Source organism: Pollicipes pollicipes, unplaced genomic scaffold (genome assembly GCF_011947565.3).
Source record: "Pollicipes pollicipes isolate AB1234 unplaced genomic scaffold, Ppol_2.1 Scaffold_4295;HRSCAF=5057_pilon_pilon_pilon, whole genome shotgun sequence".
Taxonomy (NCBI): domain Eukaryota; kingdom Metazoa; phylum Arthropoda; class Thecostraca; order Pollicipedomorpha; family Pollicipedidae; genus Pollicipes; species Pollicipes pollicipes.
The window spans coordinates 23,008,123-23,032,330 of NW_023596461.1; the positions used below are offsets into that span (position 1 = coordinate 23,008,123).

General features: G+C 51.2%; 1 protein-coding gene across 2 annotated transcripts in view; it reads left to right on the top strand.

Moving 5' to 3' along the window:
* LOC119096320 (putative phospholipid-transporting ATPase IF) overlaps positions 1 to 17,630 on the top strand; it is a 57,770-nt gene extending 40,140 nt beyond the window's left edge. The window contains exons 13-24 of one of the 2 annotated variants that reach the window (XM_037219159.1): positions 1,096 to 1,199; positions 2,510 to 2,652; positions 4,013 to 4,132; positions 7,047 to 7,163; positions 7,546 to 7,688; positions 8,164 to 8,329; positions 8,962 to 9,064; positions 12,703 to 12,908; positions 13,522 to 13,708; positions 14,501 to 14,646; positions 14,896 to 14,996; positions 15,373 to 17,630. In XM_037219159.1, the coding sequence (XP_037075054.1) occupies positions 1,096 to 1,199; positions 2,510 to 2,652; positions 4,013 to 4,132; positions 7,047 to 7,163; positions 7,546 to 7,688; positions 8,164 to 8,329; positions 8,962 to 9,064; positions 12,703 to 12,908; positions 13,522 to 13,708; positions 14,501 to 14,646; positions 14,896 to 14,996; positions 15,373 to 15,658 (1,822 nt within the window). In that variant the 3' untranslated portion in view covers positions 15,659 to 17,630. The remainder of the gene's footprint in view (positions 1 to 1,095; positions 1,200 to 2,509; positions 2,653 to 4,012; positions 4,133 to 7,046; positions 7,164 to 7,545; positions 7,689 to 8,163; positions 8,330 to 8,961; positions 9,065 to 12,702; positions 12,909 to 13,521; positions 13,709 to 14,500; positions 14,647 to 14,895; positions 14,997 to 15,372) is intronic. The other variant, XM_037219158.1, reaches the window with a different exon arrangement.
* Positions 17,631 to 24,208: the final 6,578 nt, after the last annotated feature.

Genomic DNA, 24,208 nt, shown 5'->3' on the forward strand with positions numbered 1-24,208 from the left:
GGAGCGAGAGGGAGGAGAGCGGAGGAGAGATGAGGAGAGAGGAGGAGAGAGAGAGAGAGAGAGGAGAGAGAGAGAGAGAGAGAGAGAGAGAGGAGAGAGAGAAGAGGAGAGAGAGAGAGAGAGAGAGATACATATCCATCTATATATATTGAAAAATTATGACATATCGCATGTATATAATATATGTGATGTATGGACGACCCATTCATACACACACACACGCGCACAACAACACCCCCCCACACACACACCCACCACACCCACACACACACACCCACACAACACACACACACCATAATTATATATATATATATAATATATAATAATATATATATATAATATCTATAATATATATTCCTGCAGCTGCATGCACACATATACACAGGTGAGACAGGCGTGCTAAAAATAAAGTACGGCCGCATGCGACGATACCAGAAATTAATTCCATATGTTCAAAAGCTTATCTACACGCACACGCAGCACGCACGCACACACACACACACACACACACATATATATATATATATATATATATATATATATATATATTTACATGTGAGTGTGTGCGTGCGTGCTGCGTGTGCGTGTAGATAAGCTTTTGAACATGTGGAATTAATTTCTGGTATCGTCGCATGCGGCCGTACTTTATTTTTAGCACGCCTGTCTCACCTGTGTATATGTGTGCATGCAGCTGCAGGAACAAACTCCAATGTGAAAATGTCCGTGTATGGCGGTGAAATTAAAAGACGAGGCACTTTAAAATGGCGCCCGAGATTCCACACAGCCCTCAGCGCGACAGCGCGCAAGGCTCACAACACGCAAGCACACTCAGAGGCTGACGGCACGTTTTATAATAAACGTTATGTGCTGCCGGCTGTACGCTCCAAATAACCCAATGTTATGTTCCACATATTCAAAGGCAGACACGAGACAGCTGTGTGACTGCACGTTTATGCTTAGAAGCACGGCCTGCCGCCCTCACTCCTCGGCAGCGATTATTTCGCGCGGCAGCGATTATTTCAATTGGTGGCGAAACATGGAATGTGATGTCAGGATTGTGTCGCGTACAGCTGTCACGAAGGTCTGCCGTTGCAGGTTCGGCGTCGTGTTCGGTGGAATCACCGATGACGTGTGCAAGATCACAGTCAGGGGCGAAGTGCGACGCTACAGGCGACTGAACGTGCTCGAATTTGACCCGGGTAAGTATCCGTCACGTGTACGTGCGCAGTGAAGATAACAGCGCCGCCAATAAACTGCGGTTGTTTGCGTTGGACAGCGTTCTGAATCGCATCCATTAGTGCTGGCGGTATGCCCACGATTGAAAGCGACAGCATACCAGCGCCATCTCGTGCGTACTGATGCAAACGTTGATCGAACACGCGCGTGCGCTCATTGTGCGTGGCACTACACGTGCTCATCTCGCCCCTTTCGCATTTCTTGCGTTTTAACGCACGGGGAGCAAATTCTGCTCCTGAAATCCCTCGAATCCTGAACTTGCGGACTTCTCGGGTAACGCCCAGAACGATTCAGCAGCGGATGGCGAACACGCCAGCGGGCCGACTGGCACGGTCACCCGCCCCCGCCGCCGTGGGGCGGGGGTTAGCGAGGCTCGCCGCTCCCCTCAAGGTCACCGCTCCATCTTGAGTGGGCGCGAGTCAAGGGGCGGGGAGGGGGGGGGGGCTGGTCCGGCATCCACGCGGAGCCGCGACCTTCTCCTGACCTTCACTCGCTGCCGTCCACAACATGGCAATCGGTCATCGGGATGGCTTGCAGACATTTTTGCGTGACGTCGGCCAGTTGGTGCCCTGCGCTGGTGGATTTATTTTTGGTGCAGTGTGTCCCCTGTACTGTCTTAAGGGCAAAAACCGAGTGGTTTTGTGTTCCTTTGATGCAAGTTTTTGACTAGATGCGCTTCGCGCCATGATCATTAATAACATACTTTCCCTTTGTGACTGCACCGTCTCGAAACAAAACCGCCCGACCGACCTCAAAACGCGTCACCGCTCTCAGCACCACTGTCGCTAATGCGACACAGGTGTCACGTCACGGCGTGGACCTACAATGCGAGATTAATTGCTGAACAGCAGCAATACGTCTGGCCAACACGCCACGTATGTGGACGTCCTTATGTAACGTTTTAATAAGTCTGCATTGTTAAGCTTCCTTTCTAAGCCCGCACCGCACCGCAATCCAACAGATGGCGCCGTATGTTGCCCTTTGCAAGTGTGAGTACCTGCGTGCGTGCGTTGTTAGCGCACGGCCTGTTACTGTCCTGGCGTCGCGCGGCGTCCTTCGGAGCTTAGTCGCAGGAGCTCGTGGACGTGATACCCGCACTTGTTGTTGGAGTGCCCTGGCAACATTCCGCAGACGTGCAGCGGTTCCCGTGTGGCCGCATAGGAGCACAAAACCCCGCGCACCCGATGCCACCCAGGGCCTGACCGTGTGAGCGCACGCGCGCCGCTGCGGGGCCGCGCAGAGCGCTGCACATTCCGTTCGCTGCCGTTCGCAGACCGGAAGCGAATGTCGGTGATAGTGGAGGATGCCAGCGGCCGTGTCATGGTGCTCTGCAAGGGCGCCGACAGCGCGGTGCTCAGCCAGTGCTCTGCCGGTGACAAGCTGACTACCGTTCAACACGTCAACTACTACGCCTTAGTAAGCCGCGCGCGTCCGGACTCCGCGGCGTCCGCAGATGTCAGGCGTTGTATACCCCTGACATGGCCAGTTATCGGGCTGATTGGAACAAATGTGCGGATGAACGTGGTACGGAATGTTGGAATATTTGTTGCCGCATGTTGCTCCTACGTCATGTGGCGCCGTCACCCGCTGAGGGCAAGAGGCGCCATTCAAACCTCTCTGTGACGGTGAATCAGCCCAGGTGTCCCGATCATCAGCCCGGCCCGTCTCATCACTGGCCTGCGTGCACTCAAAGGCGGGGTAAAGACGGCACTTCTGAGCATTCCGTATACCGCAGGACATTTCATTTCGCACCTGGTGGTGCGTTTTGCTTGCCGCCCGACGGCCTGTCGCGAAGTAACGAACGCCAACGTCTTTTACGTGAACACATTTTTGTCGCGCACCTGAGCCTATGCGGTGAGTCCCACGGCGCGGTGGCTGGCCACGTTTGGTGATACCTGGCTCTACCGTGTGTGGTAGAATACGTGCTAGAGCCCAGCTAACATGTGGCGCGGCTTCTTAGATACAGTGCAGATGTACGAATGCGTGTCGTACGCTGCTGTATATATTACGGGACCATTGTGTTTTTATGTGTATACTTCCTGTGTACCAGGTCATGCAGTCCTGAAAGAAGATTTTTAGTTGTTTCTTTTGAACTGACAGGAAACCTTGACCGCTACAGTGTGTTAACGTGTCCAACTTTATTACCTACGTTTGGAACTTTATTTCATGGCACGTATAAAATGAGAACCGGTAATTGACAGCGACTTCATTTTCAGCTACGCATGAATTCATCCGTGCCTCTTTATGACCTTTGGAGCATTAAACTTCTTCGAAATTCGATTAGTGATGATTTGAACAATGTTTTTGTGATGATTGCCTGATTCTATCCGAGTTAAGTACCGTTAATGAGTCAGCGTGTTTGTAAGGCTCTGTAGTCACTCCATAATTCGTTCAGGTGCTCGTGGCACGGTCACAGTCTTGTGTTATATGCAGATAATTTATGAACAAATCGCGTTTTTTGTGCAGTGCAGAGGAAAAAAGGCTTCCAGTCGGTACCGTTTTGACACAATGTCTGGTATCGTCCGTGCGCTGATGTTTTTCTTAGCTCTGAGTTGAGTTGAAGAGATTGTACCTTGCAGTGACTTGCAAGTGCTGTACTGGGTAAAGGGCTTCAGACACCTAGCGAGCTCGCCCAAATGTTTAAGCAGTCTGCACGCTAGTTGAAATAAAGCACCACTTGGTGTGCGGCCACAGCTCACTGATCACCACGAGCTCATGTTTGATCAGACACGCCTTTCGCGCGGCACCGACTGACCAGCCGCGCCACCCCTTGCAGCTGGGCCTGCGCACGCTGGTGTTCGCTTGGCGCGAGCTGAGCCGCTGTCAGCTGGACCAGCTCTCCCAGGAGCTGAACAGGGCGCGGGCTGCTCTGCACAACCGCGAGGAGGCCGTCCGGGTCAGTACGCACGCCTGCCCCAGGGGAGCTGGTGTCGCTCCATGGAGTTCGAGGTCGACCTGTATGCTGATGGAATCGGAGGGTTTCACCAGGATCGATGGTCGTTTGTTGAAGAGGGGGTCTTTTAATTAGCAGGTGTAGCCCTGTAACCCAGATGGTAGGGCGACTGGCACCAGCCGTTTTGTGATGAGCCGCAGGTTCGAGCGCCGCAGATCGTGTTTATGTGGATCGTCTGTAATGGTCAGTGGGCAAGCGGGTGGTGACCAGGCTGCACCAGCTACCACCGTGTTGCATCACCGCGTGACACGGTCGCACCCCTCGCCCCGCAATCTTTGGAACAAAATGTCGCCCTTACTAAACGGAAAGAACAGTTGGTGGAGTCGGCTACCTGGTGGCTCAGCTGATAGAGCACTTGACTGGAGCCGGCTACCTGGTGGCTCAGCTGGTAGAGCACTTGACTGGAGCCGGCTACCTGGTGGCTCAGCTGATAGAACACTTGACTGGAGCCGGCTACCTGGTGGCTCAGCTGATAGAACACTTGACTGGAGCCGGCTACCTGGTGGCTCAGCTGATAGAACACTTGACTGGAGCCGGCTACCTGGTGGCTCAGCTGATAGAGCACTTGACTGGAGCCGGCTACCTGGTGGCTCAGCTGATAGAACACTTGACTGGAGCCGGCTACCTGGTGGCTCAGCTGATAGAGCACTTGACTGGAGCCGGCTACCTGGTGGCTCAGCTGATAGAACACTTGACTGGAGCCGGCTACCTGGTGGCTCAGCTGATAGAGCACTTGACTGGAGCCGGCTACCTGGTGGCTCAGCTGATAGAGCACTTGACTGGTAGCCAGGAGACCCCGGTTCGAGTTATATCGATTCAAGGAGAAAATTCGAGTTGTGACGCATACTCGATTGAAAACCAAGCACCATCCAGCTCTTTTTGGGATTACATGGTTAAGGCCGAAGAGCTAACTGACCGATGCGTCGTAACCTTACTAAAACACCAGACGAGGACGATGGCTCGAACAATTATTCCATCCGTGATACTAATACCTGGTCCCAACCCATCTGTAAAATAATGTGCGATCTGCTACTATCTGCATTTATGCCCAATGTGTAGCGGAATTTAATTCGGGAGACAGAAACGCTTGGGAAGCAGACTTACAACGCAACATGCCACGGCTATTCGCGGAAAAGCTGTTACGTCATGAATGCCACGTAGAGGGGTTCTGTGGAATGTCTTTGTGTTGTCTGCATTCATGACAGTGGAATGGCATTCTTAACAACTTGATACCCAATTCTTTCGTCACAAGTGAGATCTCCTTGTGATAAACTCTGAAGAACCGCCGCAGTTGGTCGAAACGATGTGCCTTACATCGGGGGCAGTTACCATGACCCGACATTTACTATTAAATAACCATCAAGTTAATGAAATTGGCAGGCAATCCAGAACCAGCACCTCTTTAATATCCTGGTGCGAACTTACCCCATCAAATGGGCGATTCAAAAATTTACGTTCAAAATTTACGATTTATTACGATTCAAAAATTTACGATTCAAAAATTTACGTCCCTTTAAGTACTCGCGCTGAGATGTCATTTACCAACCGCTCAGGCCTTCACGTCTAGCCTATCATACGGCTCAGTTTACACTACCAGTGGAATGCGTCGCACTTTGTCTCTTCACGAGGTCTGCAGACGGTCTTATTTCCCGTTTCCATAACCCTCGTTTTGCCTCAAAACCCTTTACGGAATCCTCATGACCTTGCATAACCGTTACATAACCCTGGTATTTACCATGCTGTTCAGTTCACACTAACATTTGAACGCGTGACACTTCGCCACGTCGCGACGCCTGGAAATGGTTTTCTTTCTCGTTTGGACAATGAAAGCATGAGGTAGGAACGGCATAGCACATGATAATTAGATCACTCTTGAAAGTTTATGCATGCACTGCATCACGATATGGGGCAGTGGTCAGTGTATACATCATTGGCCTAAGGCTTCTTTAAACGAAATGTAAGAAGTGGGCCATGCGAAGCCACGGCTTCCCCCGGCCCCCTTGTTTCACGGAGTGGCGTGAACAAATCTGGTGAGAAATGTCATGGCAAAAACCGTCAAATGAGATTTGTACACCATGAAGAGAACATTTGTCACTCTAGATTAAATAGTTCTAGTTTGAAACTGTGAAGAAAGAACATTTTAATTGGTGACGTTTTTTGTTTTATCTTGAGGATTTGGTCCAAGCCTTTTGATTGAATGGATTTCTGAGATCACCTGTTCACAGATCATGTTGATCAGATCGTTCACGGCTGTTGTGGACAAACATGGCCGTATTGCCTCCTATAACATCATCGACTCAGTTTGCTGCAAGCCACTCTTTGTGCATCGGGCTTCCCTGTCAGTATCCATGCGCCCTGTCTTGATTTGGGTTATTTGCCTTCGAATGACCAATTAACATTCGATGATTCGTAATTTTTGTGATAAGCAGCGCATGGGTAGCTTGAGTGCCATTCACGCGAAGAGCTTTCAACGCAATATTTAGGCAACGCCATGAAGTATGCTCGATCTCCACTACTTCAGCAGTTTCACCGCAACTCGCAACCACAACACTTGCATTAGTACCGGTCCCTAGCCCACGGCTTTCAGACTTAAGTCCGACTAAGCGCAACCCCCCGGCTCACGTCCGACCAAGGGCCCGTGCCCACAGCTCTCGCCCGTGACGTCCTGTGCCGGCTCACGTCTGACCAAGGGCCCGTGCCCACAGCTCTCGCCCGTGACGTCCTGTGCCGGCTCACGTCCGACCAAGGGCCCGTGCCCACAGCTCTCGCCCGTGACGTCCTGTGCGGGCTCACGTCCGACCAAGGGCCCGTGCCTACAGCTCTCGCCCGTGACGTCCTGTGCCGGTGTGCTTCTCAGGCCGTGAGCTCACAGATCGAGTCGGACATGGAGCTGCTGGGGGCCACCGGTGTGGAGGACCGGCTGCAGGAGGGCGTGCCCGAGACGCTGGAGACGCTCCGCGCCGCCGGCGTCAAGGTGGGACGTCCGACGGTGGCGTGTGGGCGGCGAGGCTCGGGAGCGCCACACCAGCGACCGTGGTTTGTCAGGCCCAGCACAGCGGTGTGACTGTTGGAGACCTGGACCTGACAGCGCTTGGAGCGTTGACTTACATTTCCGCTAAAGCTTGTTCCCAAATCTTTGCGGTGTGTCTCTTGTCGTTCGTTTTTTCTTTGTTCCGTCCGCTTCACTCTGATCACTTTTCATGGTTAAGACTAGGAATCTACCTAGTTGCTGTATTCTTTCGTTTTGCTGACCGCTTCCTCCGCTTGCCTAATGCTGGCCGCGATCTGTGCCTGAAAGGCGATGGTCTTGCAGCCAACAGTGCATTGACTCGTGGCCACACTTGCGGAACCGCCAGGTGTGGGTGCTGACGGGGGACAAGGTGGAGACGGCGGTCAACGTCGCCACATCCTGCGGCCACTTCAAGCGAGGCACGACCCTGCTGGAGCTGGTGCATTGTCGCTCGGTGCCCGCGGTGCAGCAGGTCCTGAAGGACCTCGAGTGAGTGCCTGGCTTGGGCGCGAGGCAGTCTCGCTGGGGCGGTGCGGTACCCCAAGGGACAGGTCCTGGACGTCAACACTGTGCCACAGTCTCGCGGATGACATGTGCTGGTCGGGGAGTGCCTGGTGATCTGTCAGCTGCCGTCAAACACTCGAACATATGTCAAGTAAATAACAGCAGCTATACTAGATCAGAAACTCTGGAGCTACTAACAAGGATTTTTCATATTGCTTCCAAGCGGAATTAGCGTCACAAGTAGCCGGTGCGGCTGCCCTGCTCATCACCCCGAAGCGTCTGCAGCTCCGCACCTGCTCGTCCAACTAGTCATGTTTGTGTATGAGCCGGGCCGGGCTGGGCTGTTCCGTGTCCGTCCGCAGGCGGCGGCGCCCCGTCGACTGAGGAAGCGCGGTCCTTCACCTCCAGTCCTTCAGCAGTACTTCAGCGCGGTCCTTCAGGCTGCCCCGGTATGTTTCAGTGCGCTGACGCACGGGCAGCCGTATAACAACTTCGGCCTGGTCATGGACGGTGAGAGCCTCTCGGCGGCGCTGCACAACAGCGCCACCCGGCACCAGCTTCTGGGAGTCGCCACCAGGTGTCAGGCGGTGGTCTGCTGCCGCATGTCGCCCATGCAGAAGGCAGAGGTGGGTGGGGTCCGTTGCCACCGATAGTGGCGGAACACTGGAGTTGCTACGCTCCTCGTGGCGGTGCCACCGAAGACCGCCCGACACCGTACCGATAAGAGGTCACATTTTAGAGTAGTCGGATGAGCAATAATTGAGTCAATCCATGGCGAACCGATCAGTTGTGTCCGATGTGTGCTGTTTTATGTGCACAGAGCAAGGCTATGTCATGTCCAGTGCTATGTAATCTGCACCCAAATGATGACGGATCAGAGGGATCGACCAAGGTAGCCCAAAATCATGCGCGCTTTCCTCCTGAGCGACGATGACCCTGAATAACGGGTCCGGTTACCGTGGTCTTGCAACGACTACCTGGGTCTGGCGTTTGGCGGCGTTTGGTAAACATGGAGAAACCATAAAGCCAGGGCTGTTTTAGCGATACGTTATTGAGCGATGAGTCGATATAATGCAGGTAGCGTGCTCCGATGTATCTCATGCCTTAGTTTTCAGCCGCGAAGTTGTAGGAGCGTGAGGAAGGGGTAGATAGAGCGTGTGTCCCAACAGAATCATCAGTGCCATCTCACGCGTCTGTGATATCTTACCATTGTGACATCTACATGCTTCCTTGCTAACGTCGTGACGTTCATCGGCAGGTGGTGAAGCTGGTCAAGTACTCCAAGGAGCGGCCGGTAACATCAGCCATTGGAGACGGCGCCAACGACGTCTCCATGATCCAGGAGGCACACGTCGGCTTCGGTCAGTGACCTCTGTCAGCCGATGCCTAATTGCACTGTTTATTTTATTTTATTTTTATTTTTTGGTACATGCGGATATAACCGGCGGCCCCCATGATATAGCTCGTGGCCCGAGGCCTGCCTCGTAAATACAAATCTAGATGGCTTTCATCACTTTATGACTGATATCAAATGTCCAGTTTTCATCAGGCTCGAACTCTATAGTGTTCCGTGTGAAATACGATGGTAGGGAGGAATAACATAATATCAAACGTTACCCTGGTTTGCCGTTTTCATAATGCGGACCGATAGGATGTCGGGCATTCGATCGATGTAACCCCCTGCCCTTTCTAAACTAAGGTGAGCCCTTCGTGGAAAACTGGTATTGTCTAAACGAAATCGCATGATTGCTTATAAATTTTATTTAGCTAGGTCCGCGAGAGTAACCCGCCAGGTCAGGTCAAAAGTCAATGTTTTGAGCCATTTGAAAATCAAACTTTTGCAACCTTACATGCCAATATTTCTAACACCATGCTGTGTCACGACATAAAATTTCACAGACGTGATCCGTGTGTAATTTGAGCACATCGATATCAAGCGTCGTGTGTTTTTGAGCCTATGCTTCTGATATTGATATCCGAGAACATAACAGTGTCGGCCCGCCGCGCACCATCGGCGACCCTGTCGGTCGCCGGCCTCCGCCGCGCCAGCCGAACGTCGCCGTGCAGTGTTCCTAAAGATCGTGGCTACTCAGATTCCAGACATGATAGAGACGCGGTTTTCTAGTCGAAGCACACGCAATGCCCCAGAATTTGTGCACAATTTGGGCTTGTTGGAACCGCGTGCTGGCGAGACATCCTCAGAAAAGTATGGGGAGGGTGTGTGTGCACCACCTCCTCTCCCCATCACGACGGTAGTTAGGGCGAATCGAATGTCCCATCTTCGGACAATTTCAAAACATACTCTAGTAAAAGCTCAGGACTAGTCACGCTTCAAGATAGCACTGGGTAGTGACAGCGCAGCACCGTCAAGACATAATAAAGGATATCCATTTCAGTCATTTGCGAGTCCAAATTACGCTGTCAGCGCTGTGTAATCGGCTCAGCGGGCAAAGACCTGCTACCGGGAAGCGTATTGGTTTACATTTGAACCAGTGGTAAACGCCGTGGGGAAGAAATTAATGTCCTAGTATGTTTCGTTGAGTTCACGGAGTAATAGCTTCATATTCGCATGCATCCTTTGTCTGAACAGAATCTCCATCTTTCGTGGCATTCATTACACAAGCATTTTGACTTACAAGTGTGTTGCAAACATTACAGAACACACACGTTGCAAAAGCAAGGGAAATGAAATGTGTAACTTTTGTAGTGCTGAGCAGGAATTAAGTGAGATTTATCTCGCATGGCCGACCGTTGGCTACTTCAAATCGAAATTTTGAGGTATGCAGAAGGATTTTTGAGAACTCTGATATTGCTGTTAAAATCGTACGCGTCTGATGTAACACTAAGTGAAAAGCATAAAAAGATGGGATACTTCCTTTGATATCCAAATTTCACAGCACCTGAGTTCGGAAGGTCTGGCACACTGGAAACGCATTGAAAATTGACTTAATCTGTTTTGTGCTATACGTTATGCAGTTCGTTTTGGGTCGATCCAGCCTTACGAGACCTCGGGATATTTGGGACCATTCATGATGGGAGAACTCTCGGACCCATGCTAATGGTCCAGACTTTCTTTATTTGAACACCTGTCTGGAGGACACCAGTGACCGACTTGGTGACTGACTTGGATGCCATAAATGGAAGAAAAATAAATTGGATACAGCCCTGGAGTGCCTGGAGATGTGTGTGTTGGAGCGTCACAGACAGTTTGTTGTCAATTAATGAGGTGGTCAACTAACCTGAGTGAGATTAACTTAAGTAATAACTATGCGAACCTTGGTCCTCATTAAGCCTTTCCCGGAATCACCTCCAGCGACCCCTTCATCTGCCTGTGCAACTTTTCTGCGCTCAGCACCACAGATAAGGCTGGTGTTGGCCAGCGGCTGTCACATGAGCAAGTACACGCTGCGTTCCTCACTGAAGCCATGGTTAAATTCTTCACTATATTATCCTGCTGCTGCGTCCCCGCATGTGCGCTTCACTTCGAAATTTTACGCGCATTTGGTGAACGGTGTTTTACAGAATATTTGACGACATAAAGGAATACTTTATTAAAAATGTTGACTGTCAGTACCAGTAAGAAGTTTATAAATGTTTTTATCTGGTGAGGCCGACATCTGTCTCATATGTCTCCCACAACTCGACCCGTGCAACCGCTCCTGGGTGATGTATGGTGCTGAAAGGTTGACGGGGTGCAATAAGGTGACCGCAAGGAAATGCCACAAACTTCTGCGTTCTACTGAAGACGTTGTAGGAATGAAAAAGAAAAACATGAAAGGAAGAGGCAGCTGAAAGTAACAAAATGAAGTGAGTTGATAGCAGTGCGTAGCATGTCCTAGCACAACCAAACAGCCCCATTTTTGACTGCTTACTGACAGCGAAAAATGTGGCGTTGGCCTGGGAATGCCAAACTGAATGTCAGCTTATGGACTTTCCACCACGATGTGGAGAATATAACTGAAGAAGCCGACACTGTGATATCCCACATGGTGTGGAGAAGTATCGAGGAGGAACCTGCATGGTGCGTTGCTTCACCATATGTTACGGATTTTTTTATTATCACGCGTGTATCAGCGCCGTTTCCATTGGAGTGCTGTATTCGCACCATGAGATGAGGAAGTGTTGATACTGGCGGGCAAGACTGCATGCATCTGGAAGCTTTGTTACAGTGACTTAGCCTGCGCTGGGACCCCCCTTCAGGGTATGTGTATTGACTGGCGGAGCTCCTGCTGGGTGGCACACCCATGCGCAGATGATACATGCAGCTTGCCCCCAGTAGACGGGGTTCTGCGGGGATGCGGGATGAAGCATGAATGACGAAAGAAGGGTGAATGCTACTGATCTCTCACTCTCGCTGAAAGCCTGTGTGAGCCATGTGTGGAACTTCACTTCATATCTATTTAGGAGCCGTGTTTCGTCCCTCGTGTTGGGTATGAAGCGACGCTCAAGTCACCTGAAAAAGTTGTAGAACGAAAGCGACCTTTTTTAAAAGGGGTAAAAACGGCGATGCAGCTCCGTGTTTTAAAACATTTGGTTTTGGGCGCCCGAACACGATCTGCGCCGGTGGTATTTCGAACCTTTATAAAATGTTTTCAAAACATTCGCTTTCCGGTCAGCCAAACAACCACTTTTCCGATCGCTTGCTATTTTTTATGGAAAAGCTATTGACTTCGGCATATTTTTGGTGTCCTTAGGTAGCAGGGTCCTTAGGTCCTTAGGTGGCAGGAGAAAGAGGCAAAGAAGAATCATTCGGCACCTTAGTTTGATTTATGCTATTATTCCCATTGGAATTTAAGGATTTGTTGTGTGAGCTTGGTAGGGAAATTGTTATAACGGCAAATTCGAAAATGTCTTTGGAAGTAAAGTGAGGGTGGAAATGTATTTTAGCTGTATTAGCGTTTAATCCCAAGGGATTGCTAGATCCTGTCTAATGAGGAAATGATAAGTTTCCGATGTGGTGGCGCGGCCGGTGACCAGTGCCGCCTCGCCCCGCCGCCAGGTCTGGTGGGCCGCGAGGGACGACAGGCGGCCCGCTGCTCCGACTTCTCGCTGGGCCGCTTCCGCTTCCTCAGCCGCATCCTGCTGGTGCACGGCCACTGGTATTACGTGCGCCTGGCCAACCTCGTCCAGTACTCGTTTTACAAGAACGTGGCCTTCATAACACCGCAGCTGTTCTTCGCCTTCAGCAACCTCTTCTCCACCATGGTAAGCAGTATGCAGGGCTGTATGTGTACTTGGCCAGGCGGGTGGGAATCCACCACCCAGCCCTCGAGGTGACTAAGTGCGGGGAAGGCACTGCAGCATTGCAGGTCACGCTATTTTTGACTGAGTGGACTCCGAATGGACAGCGTCCGTTCATGATGCATGTTCCAAATGTGATTGGATGTCCATCCAAACATGGGGGACAAAGCATATCTATGGCACGATCTATTGATTCACAAGTGAGTCAGGGTCTGGGTGATATGGATTGCGAGTCGAGGTCAGATCGGCTACACTTATGAATGAGTCTTTTGAGATAAAATAAACACAGTACTCCCGGATTCGTCGCAATGTTTAGTTGGTCGATTACTCGGTAAAGCGTCACAGTAGCTTGAAATGTCCCATGCTTGCCCTTGTGATGCCCTCCATTCAGGTTGCATGGAGGCCGTTTTATCTGAGATCAACTCTATGGGCACTGTTCCCGGAATCAATTCAAACCGCCTTGTTTGACGTGAGCTCAGTACGCTGAAATTCGGCGCCGTTGCACGACTTGGCTGAAGAGGAGTTCTTTAAAAAGGTGGTTTCGAACAACGTAACGCAAACTTGACTTGCCTTGCAGAGTCTGTACGACAGCTTCTACCTCACCTTCTACAACGTGTTCTTCACGGCGGCTCTGCCCCTGGCCTACGGCATTCTGGAGCAGGACATCACTGCTGAGACGCTGACCGCTCGGCCTGACATCTATCGGCGCTTCGGGCGAAACGTGATGCTCGGCTGGAGCGAGTTTACCAAGTGGACGCTGCTAGGTCGGTCAGCAGGGTTAAACATCATCACCATATATGTATATGATACAATTTATCTGCGGGGGGACGGAAATCTATGATAGTATTGGACAGGATCTACGACATTTCCTATTTCCCGATGTATTTAAATGAGGGTTTTACATTCTTGTTAGTGATAGTTGCTTCTTGGTGTACGATGGTCAGACGCAGGAGCTGACAGCATGGGGATACGACTTCGTTAAATGTGTGACATGTGAAATGCCTATACGGCATGTGCCATTTTGACACGTATTTTAAACGGTATCTGATTGCCGTATGCCGGATGCTCTATTCGAGGGCTAAGTCGACCAGTTTTTGTGGTCGGCTTACGCACCGTGCGGTCTGACAACGTCGGTCTGGTGGAATGTCATAACATAAAACACGTATTTGGTCAAGGATATCAAACCAACGTTATTGCATAGCAGGCCAGCGCTATCTCCATCCCTTTTATGAGATTCAAATCATCAAAAGGCCGCTAAAGCCCATTGCCAACAGGCAGCAAAACCCTATGCTTTTGGGAAATCTAGCATTCGTCCCCACGAGTTAAGGCAAATGTTTGTCCGTGTTAGTACGTTTCTCGACATGGAAGTGCTAGAGATCTTATTCAGCCGATGTCGTCCACACCGTCTACTCAGTTTTTTTTCATTTAAGGCACATATAACATGGTTCTCCAGAACCGCCTATTTCCGTGACCGCCAGAAAATGAGCATTTTTGGCCGATCGGCGTTGCGTTGTGCCCAGCACCTCTAACCTGCGTCAATCCCCCCCCCCCCCCAGGACTATGGCACGCCGGCGTGCCCTACTTTCTGGTGTGGTACGTCTGGAAAGAGGACCCCATCCTGCTGCAGTCAGGCCGCATGATGGGCGTGTACGCCTTTGGCAGCGTCATCTGTCAAACCATCGTTCTCGTCGTCAACATTAAGGTATTCGAGCCTCGTTGATCGCTTGGTTTTTGAGACAAAGCGACGCTCATAATTTGCACGTATTCCTAAACTTATATTGCCATAGTACATATCGAGATCCGCGTGCTGTGAGGTGCCCAGCAGAATGCAGAGCGATACACATACATACGAGGTGTGTACAAGGCTAACCTCTCACTGAATCTTCCAAGTGTATGTCTGGTGAACGTGATGCGGACACTTGCCAAGTCACGCTTGCTGGTCACTTTTCAGATGATCATCATGAGTCGCTACATGACCTGGATGTTCTTCGTCTGCTTCTTCGGCGGCATTGCGATGATGGGGCTGACGTCCGTGTACTCGCTCCTCCGACTGTGAGTGTCCCATCAGCTCAAACCTACATCGCCATGAAGCTTATTTGAGTTACATAAGATCGGCATTATCACATCATCATATACATAATATTTGACCAAGTTTGCTCAGTACCGGCTTCGACTTAACAGCACGAGCCGATGAACAAAACGTCGTACGCTGCATGGTGGGCTCGGGGCGTAATCGTGTAATGTGAATGTGTAGTTGTGTAATCGTGTAATGTAATGTGTAAGGGTAGGGAAATGTAATTGTGCAAACCTGCACGGATGTCGCCGGTTGAGTGGCCAACGCGACGCAACAGCGCTCAGCTCGTCAAACAGCTCGCCAGTCGGCCCTTTCCCAGTCGCCCGCCTCAGTCTGACCTCCGCACCGCCGCAGGCCCTTCGTGAGCAACGACACGATGGCGTGGGTGTACGAGATGCTGTCGCTGTCGCCGACGCTCTGGCTGCTACAGCTGCTGCTGGTCGTCGTGTGCCTGCTGCCGGACGTGCTGCTGGAGGTGGCGCGCACGCACGGCCGTGGCCTAGGTGCGCTGGCCGACCGGCTGCGCGTGCTGCTGGGCGTGCCAGCCAGCGCCGCCGTCACGCTGCCGGCGTTCTCTCGCGACCCGGACGGCTCTGTGGCCAGTCTGGCGAGCGCGTCAACGGCGACGGGCGTCGTGTGACCCGGCGCCGCCCGGACTTGGAAGCCCTCCGCTCAGTGCGAGATGTGTGTGCTCACTGCCGCAGAGCCATGCACCCGTGACAGCGTGTTTATACGCTTGTCGATCGTCAGAAAATAGTGGAGCTTTGGCTGTTTCGTAAGGGACTTGTGGTTAAATGACAATTACATCACATGCTAATTTATTTCGGGGTTCATCTAGCTTTACTTCCATTGTCTTAGATTAGATCGCATTTAAATATGCTGTAATGATGCATCAATTCTTCAGTGGCCCACATTGATTGGCTCTAGGTTAGCCATTGATGTCACAGCGTTCAAGGCGCGTTTTGCTGTTGCTCTCACGCAGATTGGAAGCTGTCCTTGGCGCTTCAGCCTTTTTGGGCAGAATCCCTTCCCGACGCACTTTTATGTTCATACATCCAGAACAGCTGGTCCCTAAGGCTTCGAACCGTTTAAGATGACTTAGATGACTTTAAGTTCTTAAGATGACTTTAAGTTCTCACAGCGCTGTGCCAAATGGTTATTGGTCAGCAGTTTGGCGCATGGATTCTGCTTTCTTTGGTTGACCTCATTTGCACTCGTGCCGGCTGATATCTGGGCTTCCTGTCTGTTGTGAGGTATGCCCGGCGATCACACGTGTCAGGCTGCTGGCTCATTGTCGGATGTTTTATAGCATTTTGCGACATGTTGGCCTGATCATGACTTGCGGAGAGTGCTTTGTACGCTCTCTGGTGAAGGTACGTTTTAAAGCCACCTGTCTGTGTGCCGTAAGTGGCCCCCAATCAGGGATATAGAGAGGCGAGTGGTCAGGGGCTCCGTTTTTATATCGTTAGAAACATTGGGACCACGTTTTGGGGCCACGCTGCCTGCGAGTAAAACCCAGGACATGGACAGCCCCGTGCAGCTGAAATGCACGCCCCCAGGCTGCATGTGTGTCTAGTCAAGCCATGGGGGTGGCACAGGCAATACTGCCTTGCCTTGGCGCAGTCAGATGTATTGTCAATGTGCTTTGTCTCCTGGATCAATGTCCCACGCAGGAATCTGTTCCGACCGACTGAAATGCATTCGTTCGGGCGTTTTCGAAGTACGTGTTATGTGATATCAGTATTCGGTCTATGTATATTTCCGCTGACATGACATGTGGAGCGAAATTTCTGCCAATGGGACCGAACGTGTGGGACCTTTGGCTTTCTCCATGGCTTAATGGATTTTCTCCGTGGGTTTAATGGGTTATCTGATTATTTTCTGTTTTTCTTTGGCCCACTCAGACGGGCATTACCTTTTGTTGCACTACGCGTCTGCATGACCACATGGGTGCCACCTGTTTGCGGTAGCTCGCAGTAAAGCTCCCTGGAGACGAGTAAGTGCCGCACTGGGCACTGCCCCGGGATTGCAGTGCACACCGGAAGTGAAATGCCCTTCTGTGATAGTCTGTGGCTGAGACCCCAATATGGTGGAGCGGCTCAAGCGTGTACTGTAACGTTTTGATGTGTTTCCGTGCGCTGTTCCCCAAGACCATGGTGTTCTTGCTTCTGTAGAGGCGTGCGATGACATCGACACACACTCGCGCCGATGCGGCATTGGTTTGTTTGGTCTGTGGCTTTAATTCGTGAAATCAGGATCACGCGAAATGGTTTTTGATGGCTTCCGATTAACGTAACATATGTTCTGATGAGCGGAATGAAGGCCCGTTTCAAGCGTTCAACGGCGAGGTGACGGTTGACCGCACCTTCTCTATTTGGTGCGATGTTGTGCGCGTCACAATACATCGTAACCAGGTTGCCTGTCGCTCATCAACCGTTGGGGAGAGGGGACGAGAGGCGGGCAAGGCCTTAAAGCGTTTCCGTGCATTTAAGACCATGGGAATAACGTGAAGTTGCGCTTAAGTTGGGAGGGTCTCACCGTCCCTCCTCATCCCCCCCCCCCCCCCCGCCTGCTGTGGAGGAGCTCACGGTGGGGATGATCAATGTTTTTCTTTTACTGGATGGAACACGAAGGGCACAGATGTCTCCGGTCCCGCCCGGTCCAATGGCATGGCGATGCAGGATCGAAACGGTGGCAATGTGAACGCTCCGTATAGCCAGGCTCAATCGTAAGATGACACCAGAAGCCTGACACGGCAGCAGCTGCACCGACAGCCATGATGTCAGTCTGGAAACGTACCCGATTTTGGACGAGTTCGAATGAAATGGCCAAAACTCGTCGAAGGGGGTGCCGTAATGTAACGCACAGTCAGCCCATGAGCAGCACCAGTGAACCTGTCCCACAAGTGGGCGATATTCGGCACTGGTCGGTTGAGCCCGTTTTCGGTCTCCCCTGACTATAGCTGCATGTGTAAAGCTGTGGACGAGACGCGTGCCATCGCTGCGCATCATCGCAGATGGTTAGATGCCGCCGGCGGGTGCGTCACCAAACAGGCAGAGCTGCAGCCAGGAGAAGCCGAGCACGTACGGCCGGGAGCGATGACAGCGCGCCGGCGCAGCCTCTCTACCGGTGGCCTACCGGCTCTCTACCGGCGGTCAGCTGACGATCCTCGCAGCGGCGGAGCGCGCATGCTGATGGGAGTATTTCTACCCGAAACTGATTTCTGGGTACGCCCAGGGGTATGTTGTGTTGTGACGTGCCAAGCACACAAGCATGAGGCACGATCGGTGAATCGTGAGGAAATCGTATGCCAGATGCCAGCAGTTGCGTAGTTCACGGAACGCCCCCTCCCCCTTGTCTTACGTTAAATTTATAAGACAGATGATTATCATTACAAGTTCAAAGCTGGCACGCTGAGCTAACGACCTTGACTGCATCAGGCGGCGCTGGCTAAGCGACGTTATAACTCGGAACAGCGATTGTTTCGGCATTGCTTAACATTTCGAGCCGCACCCACCTCAAAAGTCAGGACGAGGGACTTTTGTGGATGAGCGCGACTCGTGATGCCGAGACAATAGTTGCGCAGCACTTTAACGTCGGTCAACCACCGCCTCCCGGCATACTGAAGGTCGTTGGCTCAGCATAGCCAGTTTGCCTCTCTAACACCATGTCTTTCTAACCCTTCAACCATTTTTTTCTTCCGACACTCGTCAAGATCCCATCACGTCACAAGGACAGACAGACCCTGGCCTCTCACGCGGTAAGTAAGCTCCTCCGTCGCTAGTAACAGTTTCGCGTCCTTGTCGTTGCCTGAGTGAACTTCGATGGAACCATTTGGACATCTGCGGACCTCCTTCGAAATGCCAAACATGGAAAAAGCCAGCACACGCTGCAAGGGATTCAAATTGAGTGGCAGTGGTTTTCCATGGGGATCCAGCTTGGCCCTCGGAACGATCGGATATTCCGGTTATGATGAGTCACGTTGGGACCGAACCTGCGCCAAGTGCTCCAGTGTTCCAAGCTCAGGGATTGCCTTATGTGAGCATGTCATACGCCTTGACTAAGTGTATTTTCAGCTGTAATGCTGCATGTTCTACTTGTACATGCCGCCATCTGTTGTGGACAGCGGTTTTCAAGATCTGTGGCAGGAGGTGCGACCAGGTTTTGCTACGTTGGGGTAATTTTTTAAAGTGAGTCCGAGCCCCATTTGCAATAACAACACACTTTGAACAAACGTTAACCGTTTTCTGTTTGTTCCAGCGGCCTGCCAGCCTTAACACGCGCTCGGGATGGGGCAATTTAACGCTCCACAGGTTTTTCCAGTGCTTTCCGAACGGCGCGACTTAGCCACGCCAAATTCTCTATAGCTGTAGACAATCGAATAGCAGATCGCTTGATGTCAAAACTTTAGGTGTACCTTGTAAGGTCACTGATCTACGGCAGGTCAAAGTCAGGCTGGGGGTTTAGCAAAGTCAATTTCTAGGGAAACGCTTAATCTGATGCAACAGCGGGGTGTTAGGCGAAACCATACATTTCTGAGATGATTTCTTAGGCAGCACAACAATTGATGAACTAATTCCATTGACCTAAGGTTAGGTACGACACGGTTGTCTCTGGTAGTCATTTCGAATTTACTGATAGCAGGAATCGTATTATACATTTTTCATAGATTTCTTGAGGGTCAGAATAGGTCACTGACCTAAAATATCTCAGGTCAACATATTTTTTTTTTAAGGAAAGTGCTGTCTATAATAATTTTTGACACTTATTCAAATGCACACCTTAAGGCAGTGTTGCAATATTTTGGCGCCATGACCTCCGAAAGGTCAAATAAGGTCACTGACCTCAAGTAAGCACCAGTGATCTGTTGCTTGGATCAGTTATCTAGGTTCTGGGGCACTTCAGGCACCAATCTGGAGTTCGCCATGTTTGACCTTATATGACCCATGGACCATGACCTAAGAACCTCAAATTTCGACACCAGTGAGTTCACGGAAGTCAAACACTCATAGTGAATTGGGTATCTCTAGCCCTTTTAGTTTCGGAGATCTCAGGGGGAGGGGCAAATTGACCCCCATCCGAGCGAAAGGCATTCAACCGGACACCCGGGCGCGTGATAACTGGGTTTGACAAGCTCAGAAATCCGAAGGCGAATCACACTGGTTTGCAGCAGCCGCGCTAAAGCAGCTGGCGGCAGCAGTGCCAGGCAGGGGGCTGATTTCAGGTGAAGTGGGCTACGAGCTGTAGTGTGATGTGTGTTTTTTTAATTGATTAAACTAGGGTCCAATCGCATTGCATTGCGCGTGATGAGCCGCACCGCCGCCTCGCTAGGCGCGCCTTGGTGCAGTGGTCCAGCCGTGAAGAAGAAAGGAGCCTCAGTCGAACGGCAGCTGGAGTGCGTGCGGAGGATCACATTGGCCGAGGTGAGCTGTCGGGAACGTTTCAAAATTACCCTGAAGGACATTTGCCCCTGCCAGCAGGAAAAATAATCTCAGATGATTATTCGTGCCCGCGGAACGTTATCGGAGCTCTCGTGGAGCACGGTCCATGAAATCGTCATACAAGGTCATCAGCCAATACCATGTCAGTACTACGAAACAGTTACTGAAACACTACTTATGAACAAAAGTGACGCGTTAGTACCTTCCAGGTCCCATGAAAACGCCACGAAGCCACCGCGAGGCACCATGAAAGTACCGCCGACGTCCGGCGCGCAGTTGTCACGAGAGTGCTACGGAAGTAAAACGCAGATGGTATCACTGGCCCCTGACTCGGTGGGCACGGTGCTGCTGATAGGCTATTTTAATGGGCAATGTATGACCGCTGACAGTCATATTGTTCTCGCTGATTTCTCCCGCTGATCTTTGTTTTCTACCGTGCAGCGAATCGCCACATATAGCTTGATTTCAGTGTCTCCAGGGCCTGGCGCATGGACTGTGGTCCCCCTACGTTCACGAGGCTGGCGGTCGAGTTTTGGGAGCCTCAGCGACCAGAGAGCGGTGTGGGCCGTTCATGACAGCACGGCGCGTTGTCGGCCGTTCCTTGCGGCACGGCGCGGTGTCGGCCGTTCCTCGCGGCACGGCGCGGTGTCGGCCGTTCCTTGCGGCACGGCGCGGTGTCGGCCGTTCCTTGCGGCACGGCGCGGTGTCGGCCGTTCCTCGCGGCACGGCGCGGTGTCGGCCGTTCCTTGCGGCACGGCGCGATGTCGCGCTCGACGGTGTTCAGCTGCCGTCGCATGTTGGAATGACTGTCGAGGCACGGTGTGACCGCGTTATGATGAGCTGCTCTTCTTCCTCCAAGTTGCAATGGGGAAGACTATGAGGCTGTGCGTGCGTCTGGCTCACTCGGACCTGCCGCGCTCGGCGGCCGCACAACCCTGGGTCAGCGGGCGTCCGCCCGTAGCCGGCGGCGGTGTGTCACGTGGCAGGGCGGCGAGGCCGGGATGGTGCGGGGTGCGCGGAGAGGGGAGGGAACGGGGCGGACGTCGCTGTAACAATGCCCTGTCTGGAGCAGCGCCGCCAATACAGTATTAAAAATCGTCGGCTTTAGAATGATGCCACGAGAGCACCACAAAAGTGTCTCAAAAGTTTCATGAAGGTACTACGAAGGCGTTACGAAAGTATCACAAATATAATCCGAAAGTATCACAAAAGGTTCACTGAACTAGTACCAAAGTACCATGGAAGTACCATGAATGTCCTACAAAACTACCACAAATGTACCAAAGTGCTTCACTGGGAGTACTATGAGGAAAACAAGGGACTTTAATACTCATGTACTATATGTACATGTACATGTACTCATGTATAATACTATATGACCTGGTAATACTTTTTTAGTATAGTGGCCCTAAATTGGATGCAACCTGCCTCTAAAATGCGCCAACAGGTTGGTTTCTCCGGGATTTAGCCCACTTCTCAAGGTTGTGAGCTCAAGCCCAAGTTGGTGTGGGAGTGGGGTGGGGATGGGGTGGGGCTGGAACCAACTGTAAATGAACAGAAAACTACGTACCTACCCCTGTAGGCCTAATTAAGGTGGCATGTGCTCGGGGGAGGTAAAATTAGCCCCCCCCCGAAGGTTTTCCGGAATGGATTGCGAACGGCATGGCCAGCTGCGCCAAATTTTGTATAGCTGTAGACAACTGAATACTGATCGTCTGCCATAAAAAATGTACGTGTACTTAGTAAGGTTGCTGACCTATGACACGTAAAAGTCAGACCATGGTTTCAGGGCGGCCAGTTTCTAGAGAACTGTTCATTCTGATCCAACAACGGAGTTTTAGACGAAGCCATACGTTTCTGAGATGATTTCTTCGACAGTATAACAATTGAATGAGCAAATTGCATTGACCTAGGGTCAATTATGAAGGTTCGACGGGCTAAAACCAACCTGTTCTATTACTCTGGGGCTTGGTGTATGGGGTATTTTCTGGCGCCCATTTCGGACTCAGTGATAACAGAAACCGTATTATGCATTTTCCACGGACTTCTTAAAGATGATGATAGGTTACCGACCTAAAATGACCCAGGTCAACGTTTAGCTTTTAGGAACATACTGCCTGGCGTAATGTTAGTCGCTTATTCAAATGCAAAACTCAAAGCAGTCTTGCATGATTTCGGTCACCATGACCTTAAAAAGGTCATGTCATTGGCCTTAAAAAGGCCACTGGCCTTAAATGAGTATGCGACCTTTTGCTTAGAACAGTTCTTCTTTGTTCTTCCGGTTCTAATGACTCTTTGGAGACCAGCCGTGAGTTTGACCTTGTTTGACCTTATTTACCGCAAAGGTCATACTTAAGGAACCTCAGCCTTTGACCTAAGTAATTTTACGTACAGTTCAACACACCCTGTGAATTTGGTGTCTCTAACACCATTAGTTCCTGAGATCTCAGGGGGGTCAAATTGATCCCTACCCGAGCGGTAGGGTAGCCAGCTGACCACCCGGGCGAGTGTCGAGTATGCCTCTAGCTGACAATTTTATTGACAGTGTTTGATGGATTGTGTAAGGTCATCTAGTCCAACAGCTGCTCTGGTGCAAAACCCAAACTAACAGTAATGATTTTGAAAGAAGCTCAGACCATGGACACCTGATAGCGTTTGCTTGATGCGAATCTGGCTCTGCATAGTAACACACACACACACACACACACACACACGCACACGCACACGCACGCGCACACGCACGCGTACGCACACGCACGCGCACACGCACGCGTACGCACGCGTACGCACACGCACGCGCACACGCACGCGTACGCACACGCACACGCACATTTTGTAAACCCTCCCAAGTGGGACCGCGCTAGACTAATACAACGTGGGGACCACTTACACACCCCTTTAAACATGACCCAGTATTATGAAAATAACATCTAAGTAATGCGGAAACCCCAACGACTACTACAGCAAGCATTTCGTAGGTCTCGCGACAAGGAATCAATATTCATAGGATGCTGGAAAGTGAGGACCAGATGGTATGACGTCATAGGTGCACCATATACCTTACACTTTTAAACTATGGACCGGTCCCGACACGGTAGTGTGTATCTGAATTGTCTAAAAGGATGACATGACAAGGAAAGGAACTTGAGTGTTGGCGTTGGTTTGCTTAGGCCTGCTATAACCAATTGGCGGATAAATAGAACTTGCATACTGATGTACGTTTTGCGTGCACATTCTCTGTTTTGGAGAAAAGGAGCCGTGATATTTGTGTTAACGCATGACAATAGCTCCACGCAATTACTCGACTTGCAACAACGGATTTTATGACACTTGTAAAATGGAAGTACGGGGGGGGGGGGGGGTGAAGCGGTGGTTCTTGAATTTTTAGTCCGGGGGCGCCCTATCTTGCTTTCACGTACAAATCGAGATAATTCGCTAGTAAAACGTATCAGAACATCCTAATAGGACTAACAGGATAAGATTCTTTCGAGGAGAGACTGAAGAAAAGAAGGACCAAAGAGAGCCCGGAGGGCCTACCGGGACAAACGATCAACGGGTCGATTTGGGGGTCTTGGGACACGGAGGTCTGGCTGGAGTCTTATTTAGAGCCCCGGGTATCAGGGGCCACGGATTCAAGGATCAAAACCCGATCGCTCCCGGGCCCGGATCGGGACCCCCAGGAATGACACATGTGAGGAAATCAGCGATTCATGCATTGTGATCGACAGCACGTGGCCGTCTGTGCGGGC